The following is a 17,667-nucleotide window of genomic DNA, read 5'->3' as shown; positions in this document are numbered from 1 at the left end:
TCTGTGAAGCTCTGAAACTACAGGCAAAACTTATGTCTCTGGAGTGGAAGACCACAGCTCTCACCCCACCCTCAGCGGAGGACTTGCCCTCGCCTTCCACATGCTGAGGGAATTGGCTGCCTGAGAAAAGATGCAGGACTTCCTGCGGAAGCCACAGGAATCCATCTGGGAGAAGCTGCATATCTACTCCAAGGCCAGGTCGCCTGTCTCTCCAGGTCTCCCCAAGTGCAGGACGGAGGATTCTTCCCAGGCAAGCACCGAAGCCCCAGCGCCCTCCTCTCTGGCCTGTTCTGGGAGCGCTGAGAAGGGAGGGTTTTGTTTTTTTTCACTCAGACCCTGGGCACCAGAGCCTGAGAAACATTTCTAAGTGTGATCAGCTCATCACAGCTATAAGCACCATTTTCGGGGACTCTGGCTGGGATGGAAGAGCAATAACTAAGTATTCCAGAGGACTCCGTGCCATGGGGCTCACCAAGACACTGACCCCCTTCGCGGGGAGGAACGATGAAGAGCAAGAATAGGCTGCCACAGTGGTTCCCAGTGAAGGATGTTTTTTTCTCCCTGGGGGGCATTTGGCAATGTGTGATGACATTCTGGGTTGTAACTGGTGATGCGGATGGAATTCAGAGGATAAAGGCCACAGACGCTGCTAAATATTCCACAATGTACAGAACTGCTGCTGCTGCTAAGTCGCTTCAGTCTTGTCTGACTCTGCTCGACCCTATAGACGGCAGTCCACTAGGCTGCTCCCCCATCCCTGGGATTCACCAGGCAAGAACACTGGAGTGGGTTGCCATTTCCTTCTCCAATGCATGAAAGTGAAAAGTGAAAGTGAAGTTGCTCAGTCATGTCCGACCCTCAGCAACCCCATGGACTGCAGCCTTCGAGGCTCCTCCGTCCATGGGATTTTCCAGGCAACAGTACTGGAGTGGGGTGCCATTGCCTCCTCCGAACGTACAGGAAGGTGCCCCCAAACAAATAAGTTATCCAGCCTAAAACATAAATGGAAGGTTGAGAAATACTGCTAACCACACAGAGCAGGGAGCAGGGCCACACCAAGGAGGCGATCAGGGTAAGGGGGTGAATGGAGAGGAGAAGGTATGGGAGGGAGGGGAAGAGGAAAAAGCTCTGGACCTGGAGTGGACAGAGCTGGGACCCCCTGACCAGTTGTGCTACCTTGTGTTAAGTACCATAGTCCCCTTAGCTTGGTATAGAAAAAAGTCACAGACTTGGATGAGAAGATGAATGTGGGAGAGGCTAATCCATGCCTGGGCACACCAAGGATGCTCCAGAAGTGCAGGCTGGAGGTGTGGGGACATTGAGGATTTGGGGGCTAGCTTCTTTTCTAAAAGGCCTTGAAGCTAAGAACCTGAGTACCAGGATCATGGACAGCAGCATCTTAGGCTACATGCAAGTCAAAAGAAATCCAGGCTAGTGGTTAAGAATTTGCTTGCCAATGCAGGGGCACAGGTTCGATCCCTGGTCCAGGAGGATTCTCCAGGAGGTGGAGGAGCTGGGCCTGTGCTCCAGAACCACTGAGCCCATGTGCCTAGAACCTGTGCCCTGCAAGAGAAGCCAGCGTGGTAAGAGGCCCACGCATCGCAAGGAAGAGTAGCCCCTGCTCACAACTTCACAACTATTAGAGAAAAGCCCCCACACGGCCAAAAATAATAAATAAATAAATAAATCTTAAAAAAAAAAAAAGGAATTCAGTAGGTAAAGAAGAGCCTTCAGGGGATTTTTTTTTTTTTTTTTTTTTTTTTTTTTAGCCTCCCCAACCCCCTTTGGCTGAGTGATAGCAGAAGTCCTGACTTCCCCCTGCAGACTTGGAAACAAAGCATTCCATCCGGTGGGCATCAAGTTGGTTGTTGAAAAGGCACGACTTCCTGCCTGTCAGAGCAACATCTGAACGTCGGCATGTGAAGGTCAGGCAGCCGGCGACAGGCAAACTCTTGGCCTGGGTGTTCATATAGTAAACAGACACATTATCCTCCAAGACTCAGCTCTTCTGGACAACTGCTGCCCCTCTGGGATCCTGGGAGGTGGAATTCTGCCTTTTCACTCAAGTCCTGGCTGTGATCATAAAGGACAGCTTTTAACCCTTTTTAACTGAAAGAATGGTGAGTGAAGAAAGGAAACAAATGACCACGGGTGGCAAGACGAGGTCTTCATTTCAAGAAGGGTTCAGTTAGAGCGCTCCCCGGGGCTTCTGGCCTTGAACACTATTTCCCAGCCACGTTGCAAGTCTGCTTTGGCCGTAGAGGGCATGGGACCTTCAATTTAATGCTGTTCAACAAGGAAAAGATCTCTTCCCAAAGTGTTCACTATCCCTGATCATCCAGTAATCCAGCTTTTGGGATACATGTTACTGTGCTCATAGGGCCTTCCTAGGAGGTTAACTCGAATCTCAGCCATGTTACCTACCACTTTCTCACTGCTTTCTTCAGAAAGAAAGAGAGACGTCCACCTGCTTATACTACCAGATACTGCGGAACATGTGAGAGAACATAGATTCCAGAGTCAGAGAGGCTGGAGTTCAAGTACTGGTTCTACCACTAACTCTACAACTTTGAGCGAGTTAGTTCATGCCAGAGTCTCAGTTTCCTCATCCATAAAATGGGAATAACAATAGTTTTACCACAAAGGGTTTTGTAAAGATTAAACGAAATAATCTGGGACTTCCCTGGTGGTCCAGTGGCTCAGACTCTGTAGTCCCAGTGCCAGGGGCCTGGGTTTGGTCCCTCATCAGGAAACTAGATCCCAGTGCCACAACTAAGACCCCGTGCAGACAAATATATAAGTAAATGCTTTTTTTTTTTTTTTTAATAAATACTTTTAAAAAAATGTTTTAAATTTTAAAAATCCATGTAAACTTCTTAGCAAAGGGCCAGCACACAGCGAAAGCTTTATAAAAATACAGCCACCACTCACTGAATATTTACCACATGCTCTCCAAATGCTCTTCTAAAATACTTTTCTTATTCTACATCACCGAAGGCTCTCAACAGTCCTGGCAGGTGTGTTATTATTATCACCATCTTACAGGTGAGGACTCTGAGACCCAGGGAGGGGAAGTCTGTTGACAAGTCATACAGATACTAAGGGTTGGAGCCAGCACTCACACACAGGCAGGTCAATTCCAGACCCTCTGCTCTTAATCCCCTCATGATACTGCCTCCCGATACATGGTATTGCTATTATGAGAGTTTCCAAATCTCTGAGATCCGAAAAGGGAATTGGTAATACTGGAATTTCCGAGTCCTTCTTTCTGCAGTCTCATTTAGCAAATGCACAGAGAGTTTATGGATTTCAAGCAGTGACCTCTCCTTCTGGCTACTGCCAAGGCTAAAGGCCCATTCCTCTTGCTCTAAGGTCAAGTAGCGAAGCAAGGAGAGTATGGAACCCTAGTCCTTTGAATAAGCGCCTCAGTATTGTGTTGGTCCGGACAAAGACAGGACTTCACACAACAAATGATTAAATTCTGCAGTTTCTCTTAGCAGTTTGCAAGCTACTTTTGCACACACATTTGTGTTCTCATTTCATCATTACAGTCGTACCCTTTTAACAGGTAAGTCATCTGCTTTGGCCGAGGTCATAGGTTAAGTAGGAGAGCCAGGAGGGCAGCCCCATTCTGATCCTTAAACCAATATTCTTCTGTTACTATGGTCTCAGCATCCGGACTTTCAGTAAAGCTTCTCACTGAGGCACACTCAAGTTGGAGAGGCGCTGCTCCTCACCACCTCACAGAACGCTCAGCTCAGGAGGGACCACACCTTCACTGGAGGCCCAAGGTGTCCAGTGACTATACACAGCTACAGAGCAGCTTTTTCAAGTTGAACCAGAAATGAGAAGGCTTAAGGGCTGTCCTGTGAGTATAGGGATATGCCAGCTCTCGCAGCATGGAAGTGATTACAATGGGAAAGGGAGAGAGCATCACTCATATAAGTGAAGGACGTTTTTCTTTTTTTCAAAAATATTTGTTTCTTTGTTTGGCTGTACCAGGTCTCAGTTGCAGCATTTGGGATCTTCCATCTTTGTCGCAGCATGCGGGTCCTTTAGCTGCAACATGAGGGATCTAGGTCCCTGAACAGGGATCAAACCCAGGCCCCCTGCCTTGGGAACACAGGGTCTTAGCCACTGGGCCACCAGGAATGGTTTTCTTAAACACTGTTCTTTTCTCCAATGCTGTCTTCTTTCCTATCAACTGGCAGCCATGATGAAGATACAAACCTTATTTAATGAGGATAAGTTGTTTGAAATGACCCTAAACTACACCCAGGCCAATCAAGAGACCAATCCTTGGGCAGGTTACTCAGCTTACTTGGGCAGGTTATCTTCCACTGAAAGGGAGGCCCGTGCAGCAAGACAAAACTGACATAACCAAAAGGGGTAGCAGCCAAAAGCCACATGGAAATGGATCTGGTCTCACCCAAGAGACACCTGGAGTCAGGAGAGACCCAGGTTTCTATACAGCCATTGTTTGAGAGGACGGAGCTTGCACACAAAAAAAACCCTGGAACCAATACCAAACAAGGAAAATGGTTGAGAGCAGGAGGCCAGGACGTGAACCCTTTCCTGATGCTGCCCAACCTGGATCCGTGGAGCCTGACTTAACTGAAAGCGTCTGCCCTGTGCTCAGGGGCCCCTGGTGTCTCCTCTATGGCAGCACTTAGCCCACTGTGGGACCACTGTTCTCCTACTAGACCAGAAGTCTCTTGGCAGTTGGAACTGTATGATATGGAGCTTTGTATCTGTATTCAGTGCGTCGCTCAATGCTTGCATGTAGTATGGATCATATAAGTTTGTAAAATGAAAAAAAAATGACAAATTCCTTGAGAATCCTGTGAGAGCTGAAGTCAGAGGAAAAGAGGAGGCCCAGAACATGAGAAATAAAAGTGGTTATTTCCGACTTACCCTATACTCAAGAAAGCAAGAATCTTCTTTTTAAGGTGGCTACCTACTTGTATCCAGGCAAAGTTTAAGTTCACTCCTTTCTCCAAAAAGAGTTCCTTTCATTTGCTGTGTTATCAGGCTGAGTTACTGACATCCGTAACTTTCTGTATCTCTGTCTCTTGATCCCTTGAGGCCAATCTTACCTAGTTTGAAAATCTATCTGATAAACTCTTCTCCTCGAGGGCCCTCTCAAAAGTGACACCGTGAGACACATGACTATCAGTCCCAGCAAGTTCAGTCCTCTCTTGCCAGTTTCAAACACAGAAAAGAAGTAAGATCAGCTTCCAAAGTTTTGAGGCAGAAGAGCACAGTGTCAAGAACACGGGAACATAACGAAGCTAGTTACTGGCCATCGGACCTGGGCATGTTATTTAATTTCTACCTTAGCTTTTCATTTGGAAAACTGGGATAAGAGCCCCTACCTCCCATGGGTGTTATGAGAATTGAATTAGTTAATTCATAAAAAGCCCATAGCATATACTAAGCTCTCAATAAATGACGGCGCCTACTATTACTTTTACAGAATCTGACTCACTCAGCCTGTCTTATCCAGCCACCCCTTGATTAAGCCCTAATATTTCAGGGCTTGAGACGTCTAAAAACTCGACTGTCTGCCAAGCTGCAGTGCTGCTCCCATGTGTTAAGTTGGCGGCATACGTGGCCTCAGGAAGAGACGGGGGAGAGTCCTGTGACCACAGTCCTGCTTTACGGCCCTTCTCTGGGGGAGCTTGAAGTACATGGCATCCTTTATCCTTACCTAATCTGTCATCAACCAATTCCTAGGAGGCAAGCATAGACAAGAGCATTTAGAACCTAAATTTCAGAGCAACTTAGACATGGATTAGTTTCCTTTTTTGTGAAATGGGGGTGGTGGTAGTACCCATTTCATAGGGTTGATAGGAGGTTTAAATGAAATAATACATACAAAGTACATCATAGCAGCTACTCTTTGTTGTTGTTGCTGTTAATACCACCATCTCCATCTGCATCTTCTCTCTCAACCCAGTAATGTAGCTATGTCTCCATACAGGTCCTCAGAAGTCTCCTCACCCTGCCCAGGAGCTCAGTCAACAAGACTCCACAAATCCAGCAGGGCTTGGAGGCGGCTGTGCTCACTGAGAGACTGCTCAGAATATTGCTCTCCCCTCCCCCTACCTCTCAAAACCCAAGGCCCACAGGATAACACATGGCTTCAAAGAGCAACAAACCACATCTCCTGGGAGCTTCTTAAAGCCTCCCTCCATCAAAAAAAAAAAAAAAAAAAAGCACCTGATAGGTAATTCTTTATGCACTGGGATTCTCTGAGAAGATGAAGACTGAAAACAGAGAGGAGAGGTCAATCTGAGATAAAACAGAGACCAGTCCCGATCAGGGTCTTCTGGTTTAGCTTAGATATAAAAGAGTCTGTTCTAAGAGCCAGTGTGGATTAGAGGGTTAACAGCTCAGGCTCTGGGTTCAGATCCTGGGGCAGTTACTCACTAGCTGTATGACAGCAAATGGCTCAAGCCTTACCTTCCCATCTGTAAGACCGGAATCTACCAGAATCTTCCTAGTAAGGATACGGTGAGGAGTAAATGTGATAAAACATGCTAACACTTATCACAGCGCCGGCAATACAGAAAAGAGATTCACCAGTGTTAACTGCCCCAGAAGTCCATTCGTCATTTTTGGACTACATGTCCCAACTTGCTATGCAAAAATGGTCACCAGAGATCACTCCCAGAGGAGCAGAAATTCTCATTTGAGGGAGGTATATTTTAAAGCCATTCACTTTTTTTGCTTCTCTGAACCTGTGGCTGAAATTTCTTGTTTAAACAGCAGGTAAGTGTGGGGTTGTGGGGAGGGGGGAGTGGAAAGAGGAGGAAACTCCCCTTTCTTATTTGCTTTGTTGCTGTTGTTGCTAAGTTGTGTCCGACTCTTTTGCGACCCCAAGGACTGATAGCCTGCCAGGCTCCTCTGTCCACGGGATTTTCCTGGCAAGCATACTGGAGTGGCTTGCCAGTTCCTTCTCCAGGGGATCTTCCCAATCCAGGGATTGAACCCACGTCTCCTGCTTGGCAGGCAGATTCCTTACCATTCAGCCACCTGGGAAGCCCTTCTTATTTGCTAGATGTATGGCTATTAGAACCCAGCATCTGTATTTGATTTCCAGCAGGCCGTAGTCAACCCAACAGAGAAACTATTTCTTGTCCTCATCCAGGACATGGTGACAGTCGGCTCCCCAGGCTGGGGCCAAGGAGGGGACTATTCGGAGCATTTCCCCTACCCCCTGCCCTGCAGGCCTGGCAGGAAGTGGAGCAACTGAGCAAGGAGAGATCACTGGAGCTCCTTCCAACCTCGAAGCGTCTTTGCTGCTGCTGCTGCTGTGTTGCTTCAGTCGTGTCCGACTCTGTGCGACCCCATAGACGGCAGCCCACCAGGCCTCCCATCCCTGGGATTCTCCAGGCAAGAACACTGGAGTGGGTTGCCATTTCCTTCTCCAATGCATGAAAGTGAAAAGTGAAAGTGAAGTCGCTCAGTCGTGTCCAACTCTAGTGACCCCATGGACTGCAGCCTACCAGGCTCCTCCGTCCATGGGATTTTCTAGGCAAAAGTACTGGAGTGGGGTGCCATTGCCTTTGCCGCGAAGCGTCTTTATTTCACTGCTAATCAGGTGTCTCTCTACCCTGTACCTGCCTGGCCCTTCACCCAGATGGGAGGCAGTGGGGGACCCTCTCCTCCACCAAAAGGTTCTAGGGCCAGGAGCTTCCCCAGCCCCAGGAAACCTCCAGTGATAAATTATGCAGCAGCACCTTTGTGCTGCCTCTCCGCCAGATGGGAGGTTTGCTCCCAGGCTTTTGTTTCCGGCTTTGCTCGCAACTCCGATCCTCCCGGCTCTGCACAGAGGTGAGGGGGGAGCTCCGGTGGGCTGTGTCTGGGCTTGCAGCGAGTCCCCGATGAGGCTTTCTTCACTGGGGCTCGGGCAGCGCCCTTCCCCTCCTCACTCTAACCTGAACGAGCAGGGAGCAGGGTGTCAGGGCAGCTGGTGGGCGATCCACTCAGCTGTGAGTGAGGATGGGAATGCCTACGTGCCGTGAAAGAATGAAGTTTGCTCGGAAGGGCGTAAAAGGTGCCCAAGGGCACCCAGGATGTTTGCTTCTTGCTAAATCAAAAATGCAGAACAGAAAATGGAGTCAAAGGACTGCCGGGAAAGCTAGAGAATCAGCTCTTTTGAACGGCTGCTCTTGGCTGCTCTTGGTTACGGTCAACTTTCCGCAGCTCCCCCGCACCCCCTCACCCCAACCATCACATCAGTGGCACCAACTTAAATGGAAAAAACAAAGACACTACAGGGGTCAAACTCGACGGGTGGAGAGGCTGGGGGCTGGGTCATGGGCTTGAGACTCCAATCTATTCTCCCTGCATCCCAACAGGATTCCGGATTGAAGACAGTAGTCGTGAAGGAAGGCAGCCCCACAGCGGCCCGGCCCCCAAATTGGGGCAATTACTACCTTATGAGCTCTGGGGCTTGTCCTTTCCCAGGCCAGTGGGAGGAAGAGCCTGGAATTCTAAATGGTTGCCGCTCCAGGAGACCTCTGCCAGCACCTCTCACCCCGGGTCACAGCAACCTTAGGGCGAGATGGCTGGCTGCAACCCCAACCACGGGGATGCTCTCAGAGGAAAGCCCCGCCTCCCAGGCTCTGACCCAGGGGAACTGAGGCAGAGTGAGCCCGCTAGACTTGCAGCAGAGCTCCACAGACTTCTTTTCTGAAGTGTGGATAGGAGAGAAATATGCTTAAGTTTCATTAGATGTTCAAGTGGGGAAAGAAAGGGCATGATCTTAAAGAAAAGAGAGAGAGCAAAACCCAGCTTAACTGAATGAAGGGCTGAGCCTCCATTTTGGCACATGACACTGTAGTTCAACTACTTGTTTGCCTGATTCCCATAGTCCAAAGGCGAAACCCATCTCTAATCCATTTCTGCAAGCACGCTAGCAAACAACCAACATTTATCTGTGGGACTCTGTGCTGAATGGTTTGAACGTACTATTATCTCATTTAATTTTTACAGGATCCTTGCATAATAGTTTATTACCATTCCAGCCCTTTCCTTACAGATATGAACCCTGAAGTTCAAGGTGATCAAGTGTTTTATACAGGATCACCAAGACGTGGTGAAGCCAAGATTCAAACTGCCTGCGCTTCTTGATCATGGAGCTGTGCATGCAGGGATTAGATTAGCACTTGACAAATGTGTGTCCAGGGAATGAATGAACAAATGAATGGGTGCAGAGCCCAGTTCAGGGAATGCTCCTGAGAGTGCTGGGGAAAAAGAACCTGACCCTGTCAGCTCGAAGCTGGAAGGAGAGTGGCAAGCACAGGCATTCATCAGAGCTATTTATAGGGCCAAACCCTGGCTCTGCCAGCCAACCAGTCGGCATGAAGTCTTTCCTGGGACACTGAATCCCACCAGGCTGAGAAAGGGAGAAAGGTTTCCAATACTGAAGATGAGATGGTAATCCAGACACAATCTGGGGCCAGATGCCCCATGTCCAGACAACTGTGACAAAACTCGTAGTAAACTGTGTCAAGGAATGTAGAGACCGTGGTTGGAACAGGCTAACAGACCTAGTCGGTCACGGGCATGGAACGGTCACAAAATTATGAGATGTGTCCAAACACAAAAAAAAGACAAGACTACTTCTTAAAGTAGTCTCCAAAATTCTGCCCCTCTTTTGGAAGCCCCTAGGATTGATCCTGCCTTCAAAGGAGAAGCAACATAGCCAGCCTCTCCCATCTTCCTTCTTCTTAGGGATCAAGATTAGCAGTCAACCCGTTAAAAAGAACGAGAAAGGCCAGTAAAACATCCTGTCCTCTGTAACGTCCTGTGTTCTCCGCTGGCCCAGAAGATGGGCAAGTCCACCATGCTCAGTATTAGACATGGCCTTACTCAGTCGCCTTGCACCTGTCATTCTTAATACCATGTGCCAGTCCCAAAGACGTTATCTGATACTCAACAGGGGACAGAAGAGGAAATCCAAAATCAGCGACAAGCCAGGCATCTTTCACAAGCCCAGTAAGATCAGGGACAAGGTCAACAGAGCACCGTGACAACACCAGACAGAAAGGAGACCAGTCTCAGCTCCACTCTTTGTCACTCAGCCTCACAAATAACCCTCTATGTACCAAAACTTACCTGGAAGAGATCTCCAAGACAAACAGGGCTTTCGCTCTTCAAATGGTGGTGGATTGTCCGAGGCCTCACCTCAACCCTCAACAGGAAGATACCCAGGGCTATTACCAGTTATCAAGTTTCCTTCCAAAAATCTTTAGGAGTATTACACAGGTTCAGGCCAATCCCACAGGCTCTAGGAAAAGTCCCAAGTACTAGCAGCATCCAAATCAGTGCCTTGAATTTTAGTGTCTTGAATTCATTCCTAGCTGAGGTCAGATCTGTCTAACTGGTCGACTATGACCCACTGAATTCCCCCTTGAGCACCTGGAACATAGGTACTTTTGGTTGAATGACTGCACAGTCTCACTGGTGAACCATGAATCTGTCTCTTCCAAGCCTCCGAGGATGGCTCAGCAGCAGGCTAGGCAAAGTTTAGATCCTGGTGCCACTGAGGGTCCTTGGGCACATACACAGAGAGCCTCCCATGCCTTGAAGTTTCCATTAAATATCTTGACCTTGAAAAGAACCAGAAGAGTGGCCAAGAACCCTCCTATCCTTCTTCTGTGAAGCACAGAATATACACAATTTTCTACCCCGGTTCTCAATGCAGATGTAGTGTATGCAGTTTTGACAGCTCTGGAGCAATAAAATCCTCTTGGCCAGTCTCCCCCGGAACCTTCCAGCTCCCCTTTCCCTAGGGCAGAAGGCGACAATCTCCTCTCTGGCTTTGTTGGTATCCGTTTTAGCGCCCGCCCGCGCCCCCCCACCCTTTTTTTTTTTTCCTTCAGTGCCATGCCATTTCCCTTGATCTTTTTCAAAACTTCCTCCAGGGGGCAGGGAGGAAAGCTCCCTCCTCTTGCCTCGCAGCCCGAAGGGGAAAAGCCCCCAAAAAGCATAGCTGTCCCTTTAAGGGGCCCATGTGGTGGGAAGAGCAGCTACATTCCTACCCTAGTAGGGCCGCTGTCCCGACACGCCAAAGAGGCTACAAATAACCTTCGAGGAGAGAACCCCGGAGGGGGAGAGGACAGTCCAGAGAGGAACGTGGTCGCCGCGCTGCTACTCCGAGAGGAGGAGTTAAGCGCTTGGTGGGCTTAGTGTGGGCATGGAAAAAGTCACTGAAAACCCACGGGTTGTCTAAATAACAGGCAGAGACTCTGTTTTGGATTTGGGAGGTAAACCAATCTTTAAAACAAGTGTTCAGGCATCTCCACGCCCTGCCAGGCAAGTTCCGAAATCTGCACTATTTCCACACGCACTCCCTTTACGTTAAAGAAAGAATCGGCTAGGAGGCCGTGGTCTCCAGTCCCCATCACTCTGAACCCCGTCCAGCGCCTCATCCCGGCTGCGGGGGGAGAATGGGAAGACTCAGATTCCACCACCACCGTCTTCCCACCCCCCCACACCTCGGTTGAACAGAGGTGGGTGAATAGGGTTGGGGTTCAAAGATCAAAGTTCTTTGATCTTCGGGCACCAACTAGAGGCAGCTGCTAAATCACGGGGTGCACCCACGGTCGTAGCCGGCTGCCGAGAAACAGATTCCACCGGAGCCGTCATCGCACACAACAGTTGCGTTCGGGCACCAAACAAGTTATTAATAAGGAGCAGATGAGGCAGCAGTCCTCTTGCCATCCCTCCAGCTTCCCCGAGGGCCACCGCGCGGGCCGGGGGGTGGGGTAGGGGGCTGCCTGGTGAGGTTCGGCGACACCCGCCCCCCTGTCCCAGCAAGGAAGGGTCTGCGGGAGCCTTCCAGCAGTTTCTTCCCTCTGTCCCTCTGCCCCCTTTTCCAACCCTGTTTCCCCCTCCCCCTCCTCCGGGAAGGATCCAGGGCAGGAAACTGATTGGTCACAGCCAGGAGAGGGAACCCAAAACACCACTAAGTGGGGATGCTGCGAGCGAGCAGTGCCCGAGGACCCTCGGCGGGAGCGTGGTCCGGAGTCCGAGCAGCTGCTCCTCGAATCGGGAGGAATCTCCTGAGCTCAAGTATTCAGATTCCACTGGAGCCTCTCTTCTCAATCCTCCTGAGACCCCCCTCCACCCCGGACCCTGGAAGGAAGACTATTTACAATTTGTGCTTTAGCGACCATCCTTCCCCGCCTCCCTTTCTTCGCACACATTCATTCGCACCAAGGACACAGAGACCGTGGGTCAACCCGAAACGGGAAGCACCCCAGCTCTTCAAAGAGCAGCGAGGGAAGGAGGGGGCGAGCGCCTTGGATCTCCCCCCGACCCCCCCCCTCCCCGCAACACACACAGCCTCCACCCAGCCTGGCCCAGACCCGAGCCCGGGGAGCTCCTCGGTCGCCACTGCCCCATCTCGGGCTGGAGGAGTCGGGGGCGGGGAGGGGGGGGGGCGGTGGAGAGCTCCCGGTCCCTTTCCCCAGCACACGATCTCCGGGCGAACTGCTTGGAGTGAGAGGGCGAGGGGCTCTCAGGCCCCAGCCCGCGCTGTTCAGCTCTCGGAAGGTTGAGTCCTGCAGTGGCCGGAGCCCGGGGACAAACTTTCCCGGCTGGCGGGTGCGCGCGAGCGCGGCGGCGCCGCTTACCGTGTGCGCAGAGCAGGGCGCCAAGCAGCAGCGCGCCGCACGGCCGCCTCATGGTGCCGCCGCCGGCGCTCCCTGCCGGCCCGGGGGTTCCGCCGGCTCCCGCGGGACGGCGCGCCGGAGGGTATCGGCGGAGGCTCCCCCCTCAGGGGCCGCGTCCCGGTCCACGGCTGCGGGCGCTCCCCGCCGGTCGCCTCCGGCTTGCTGCTGCCTCCAGTGCGGGCCGAGCCGAAGCCGCCCCGCCAGGGGACCGGGAGGGGGGTGTCCCGGGCCCTGCCGCCCCGCCCCCAGCGCCGCAGCCCCCGCCACCGCCACCGCGCCTGGTCCCGCCCCCCGCGCCGGCCCGGCCCCTTCCCGCCCTCGGCCCCCGCCTCCCGGTCCCCGGACCCCACCCGCCGGCGCCTCCAGCGCTGGCCCAGTTCCTCTGCAAGCCACCCCCACATTCCTAGCCCTCGAGAGAGACCCCCCACCCCACCCCACGCAGTGTCCCCGTTACTACTGCTCGAATGTCCTTAACTTTAAAAAAAAAAAAAAAAAGGGTGTCATCGAAGCGGCAACTCTCGGATCCCCGCTCACTCTAGTTTTGGGCCAGAGTGGTGCACCCAAGCTGACCCGAGTCGCCTGGACGTGACCCCGGCCCCCCTACCGGCCCCGAGTCCAGACTTTATTGATGTCTCAGGATACGCAAGGCTTGCTAATGCATAATCCTCTCGGGCTTCATTGACATCAAACAAGGGCCATCAGGGGGCCTGGAGTGCTGCATCTTCACTAGCGTTCTCACTGTCAAAATTCCTTTTCTGAGATTTTTCTCCGCCCCTGCCCTCCCCCGCCACCCCGGCCCCCAGTCTAGGCAGCGCTGTTCGAGGGCTAAAGAATTCCACGACCTCCCCTTTTCATGTACTCATTTCCTGAGGTGGTTGTCTGGGTCCTGTCGCCCCAGCTCAGACGTCCAGAATTGGCCAGACGTAGTTCCTCCTCGCTGTCTTTGTAAATCAGCGTGGTTAGCCTCTTCACCTTCTTTGATTTTCTGATCCTAGCAAGGAAGGAAGGGGGTAAGGAAGTTGTCTTTACTTGCAGTGGTATCCTCTCAGAGATCTCAGCCTCCTCCCAGCTCCAGTCTCTAGAGCCTTCTAGCAATATTTAACTTTGGGGTTAGTATATAAAGTTGTAAATTTCTCTCTTGTCTTTGTTTTGTGGCCTGTGCCTCTCTTCAGCATATATTAATAATATGGATTAATTTTGTTACCACCTTCCATTTTCTAGGTTGAATCTTGTCCTGCTTCTTTTGTCCAAGTCCCTGACGTCCTTCAGTTCAGTTCAGTTGCTCAGTCGTGTCCGACTCTTTGCGACCCCATAGAATGCAGCACACCAGGCCTCCCTGTCTATCACCAACTGCCAGAGCTTACTCAAACTCATGTCCATTGGGTCGGTGATGCCATCCAACCATCTCATCCTCTGTTGTCCTCTTCTCCTCCTGCCTTCATTCTTTCCCAGCATCGGGGTCTTTTCCAATGAGTCAGTTCTTTGCATCAGGTCACCAAAGTATTGGAGCTTCCTTAGGGTCCAGTATACCATTTTTCTATCCAAGCTAGTATGCCAGCAGTTTCTGCCTTTGGGTCATCAGCAATTTTCTTAAACCACTTTCCTCTCACTAGTAAATAGAGTCAGGAAGCCCCAAATACCCCATGTTAGCCGAGGGGAAAGTAATTTGGTACAGTGCAAAGAGAATATTAGATTTCTCCAATGGATTGGTCACCATTTCATCCTTGCTTCTCTGCAATTTTTCCAAGGATTTCACTTCAAATTATCATCTTTGACCAAAGCTAATATTAAGTTCGCAATAGCAAGAAAGAAATGCGGTATTCACTACTTCTTAGCCAATATTTCTCTATCCTGTTTTGCCTGAAATTTTTACACAGATGAAATGTGGTTGAACTAACGTCACCATGGTAACTAACACAGGCGTTTTCTGTGTGTAGTTCTTCTTGCTGTCTGATGGCGGCAGTCGAGTCAGATCAGGTTTACTTGATCTTACTGCTGGGTAAACAGTCAACCTTTAAGACCTGTGTCATCTTAGCCTAAAATCCAAGGAGAAAAAAGTGAAAAGTAGAGGCTGATTCTCAATCCCTCTCTCCACAACATTTCTGATGCAGCTTTCATTGGTCTCAGGGTTTCAGTATATGTTGCTTATGAAGGCTTGCTTTTTGACCTATTGAGGAAGACCTCGTGATTCTGGAGGCCATATTCTTTTTTTCCCCACATGAAAACTGAGGACATGTGGTATAATGAATACATTTGTCCCCAAAAATCCAGAACAGGCGGTCACCATACTTTCACTGTCAGGGGATTAAGAATTTATAAACAGTTTCCACTCTGCATTCAAAAGACAGGTTCCTTTCCAGAAGGCATGATTTGTGTTGTTTTTCTGGGAGCAGGGAGGCTGGCTATCCCTCTCTGACTCAGGCTCAAGAGACTGCATTTTCTGTGTGCATCCCAAGCCCTCCTCCTCCATGGTTCGGCACAGTCCTGGTGTACAGAGCCGTCCCCAGCTGCTGTGAGTCACTGGGAATATCAATGGGTAGAAATGAACTTCGTGCATGGTCCCTGGCTGGGTCACCCCCTAGGGTGAGTTAAGTCTTGGCTGTCAGAAACTGCTCTTGTGCCAGGAGGGCTAAGCCATATTTATTTTTACCAGGCCTCTCAGACTTTCTTGTTTGTAGTGAGAGATCCTGAAAAGCATGCTAGAATGGGCTGTTTGTCTCCCTTTTATTGTCCTCTGGGACATGCCCCTAGGAAAGTTGTAGGGGATTGCCAATTCCAGAGGGGGTCTCAGAGGCATTGGTTTCCTCAGAAACACCACCCCTATTTCCTTCATCCTTCTAGGACGGACCAGGAGACTGCATTTCAAAGATCAGAATATTGCCTTGAATTAGACCGTCACTAAATGGCCTTTTCAAAGGACACACAGGAAGTGCTACAGAAACAAAATAGAAATGGGCATTATTTTGATCCATTTGGGTTGGTAGAATCCTCCTCTAACCCAGGCATCATTCAACAACCTGAATTCTAAAAGTAATTCTTCTAACAGGCTTGACACTTGACACTTTAAACCAGTGATTCTCAACCAGGAATGATTTTTGCCAACATGGGGCAATACCTGATGACATTTTTGGGAGCAAGTATTACTGGTGAATGATGAACAGAGACCAATAAGCAGGATATCTCTCCTCACAACAAATAATTTTCCAGCCCGAAATGTTAATAGTTCTGAGGTTGAGAAACCTTGGTTAAAAAAATTAAGAGCATGAGTCTGCAAAAAATTGCTCCATCGCTGGACTCACGTTCTTGAGTGAATGGAGGAGGGAGATCTTAAAGCTATAAAATGGAAAACAAGAGAAAGCACAACTAAAGGAGCTGAAGAGTCTATACCTATCTGTCCAGGGTTGGCTATTACTAGTATTAACTCACCTAGTGGGGGTATTTATTTTGAGTATCTTATGTCCCAGGCACTGTAGAAGCAATGGTAACTAGATATATTGCGTCCCTGGAACTTAAAGTCCAAGTTGGGGAGGCTACAAGTATACAGAGGCATTAAAAGAATAATCTCACAAATGAATTTAAAGCTATAAATGCTATGGGTATTCAAGGAAATGGACAGAGCCTGTTTAGATTTGGGGGTTCAGGGAAGGCCTGTCAGAGGCACTAACACTCATGCTGAGTAAGATTCAGAAGACTAAGAGTGGATGGGGTGGGTCTTCTAGGCAGAAGGAACAGTATGTACAAAGGCCCTGAGCCAGGAAAGAGTCTGTAGAGTTTATAGAAAAATATCAGTAACTTTTTAATAATGGGTATGCTTCTATCTGGGCTTCCCTGGTGGCTCAGCAGTAATGAATCCGCCTATAATGCAGGAGACACAAATTTGATCCCTGGGTGGGAAAGATCCCCTGCAGGAGGGCTTGGCAACCCATTCCAGTATTCTTGCCTAGAGAATCCCCATGGACAGAGGAGCCTGACGGGCTACAGTCCATGAGGTCCCTAAAGAGTCGAACATGACTGAGCAACTAAACAACAACAACAACAGCAGCAAATGCTTTTATCTGGGTTCAGGGAGCTACTACTAGAGACCAGAAGAGAAAGGTATAAAGAAATAGTCCAGTTTGTATTGCTATGCTTTAATTCCAGATGTTCCACAAAACCATTTCTAGCACCAACACTTTTCACATTCCAGGTCAACAGTAGTATTTGAGTCAGGATCTGAGTACCATGGCTGATACAGTTCCCTGGTGTAACTTGAGACACATCCTGAAAAATGGGACTTCATGGCACCCCACTCCAGTACTCTTGCCTGGAAAATCCCATAGATGGAGGAGCCTGGTGGGCTACATCTGTGAGGTCGCACAGAGTCAGACACGACTGAGCGACTTCACTTTCACTTTTCACTTTCATGCATTGGAGAAGGAAATGGCAACCCACTCCAGTGTTCTTGCCTGGAGAATCCCAGGGACCGGGGAGCCTGGTGGGCTGCCGTCTATGGGGTCGCACAGAGTCAGACACGACTGAAGCAACTTAGCAGAAGCAGCAGCAGCAGCACATTTTTTAAAAATCTCCTGAAAGCTTGATAGTCACACACCTGACCTGATACATATAAGTAGAGCTTTTGCAGCAAATGTCTCAGTACATCTTGCTAATTTCAGCAGCCAAGTTGAATTTAGAATGGTGGATAAACAAATGGACCAATGAATAAATACTCATTGGTAACAACGGTGACTCAAACATCTCTGTAAATGGTCTGTTTCACACATGCCCCCTTATAATTCATTTCTACACAGCAGCACAGTGACTTCCTAAAAAACAAATCAGATCATGTTATTACTAGGCTAAAAACCTTCCCATGCTTCCTACTCAGAATAAAGGCTGTACTCAGAATAATGGCTGTACTTCTCACACGTTCTTTGAGGTCCTTCATGAGCTGACCCCCACTTAATTCTGTGACCACCTTTCCCCTTGTTTATTCTGCGCT

The 17,667-nt window shown here is 49.6% G+C and overlaps 1 protein-coding gene across 4 annotated transcripts in view; it reads right to left on the bottom strand.

Moving 5' to 3' along the window:
* The window catches only part of LRP4 (LDL receptor related protein 4), a 53,629-nt gene extending 40,736 nt beyond the window's left edge, over positions 1-12,893 (bottom strand). For all 4 annotated transcript variants that reach the window (XM_025266102.3, XM_025266103.3, XM_025266104.3 and 1 more), the window contains exon 1: positions 12,651-12,893. In XM_025266102.3, coding sequence (XP_025121887.3) covers positions 12,651-12,702 — 52 coding nt within the window. In that variant the 5' untranslated portion in view covers positions 12,703-12,893. The remainder of the gene's footprint in view (positions 1-12,650) is intronic.
* Positions 12,894-17,667: the final 4,774 nt, after the last annotated feature.

The sequence above is a fragment of the Bubalus bubalis genome, chromosome 16 (assembly GCF_019923935.1).
Source record: "Bubalus bubalis isolate 160015118507 breed Murrah chromosome 16, NDDB_SH_1, whole genome shotgun sequence".
NCBI classification, from domain to species: domain Eukaryota; kingdom Metazoa; phylum Chordata; class Mammalia; order Artiodactyla; family Bovidae; genus Bubalus; species Bubalus bubalis.
The sequence above is the reverse complement of the archived record's forward strand: the minus strand, read 5'-3'. Positions and strand labels throughout refer to the sequence as shown.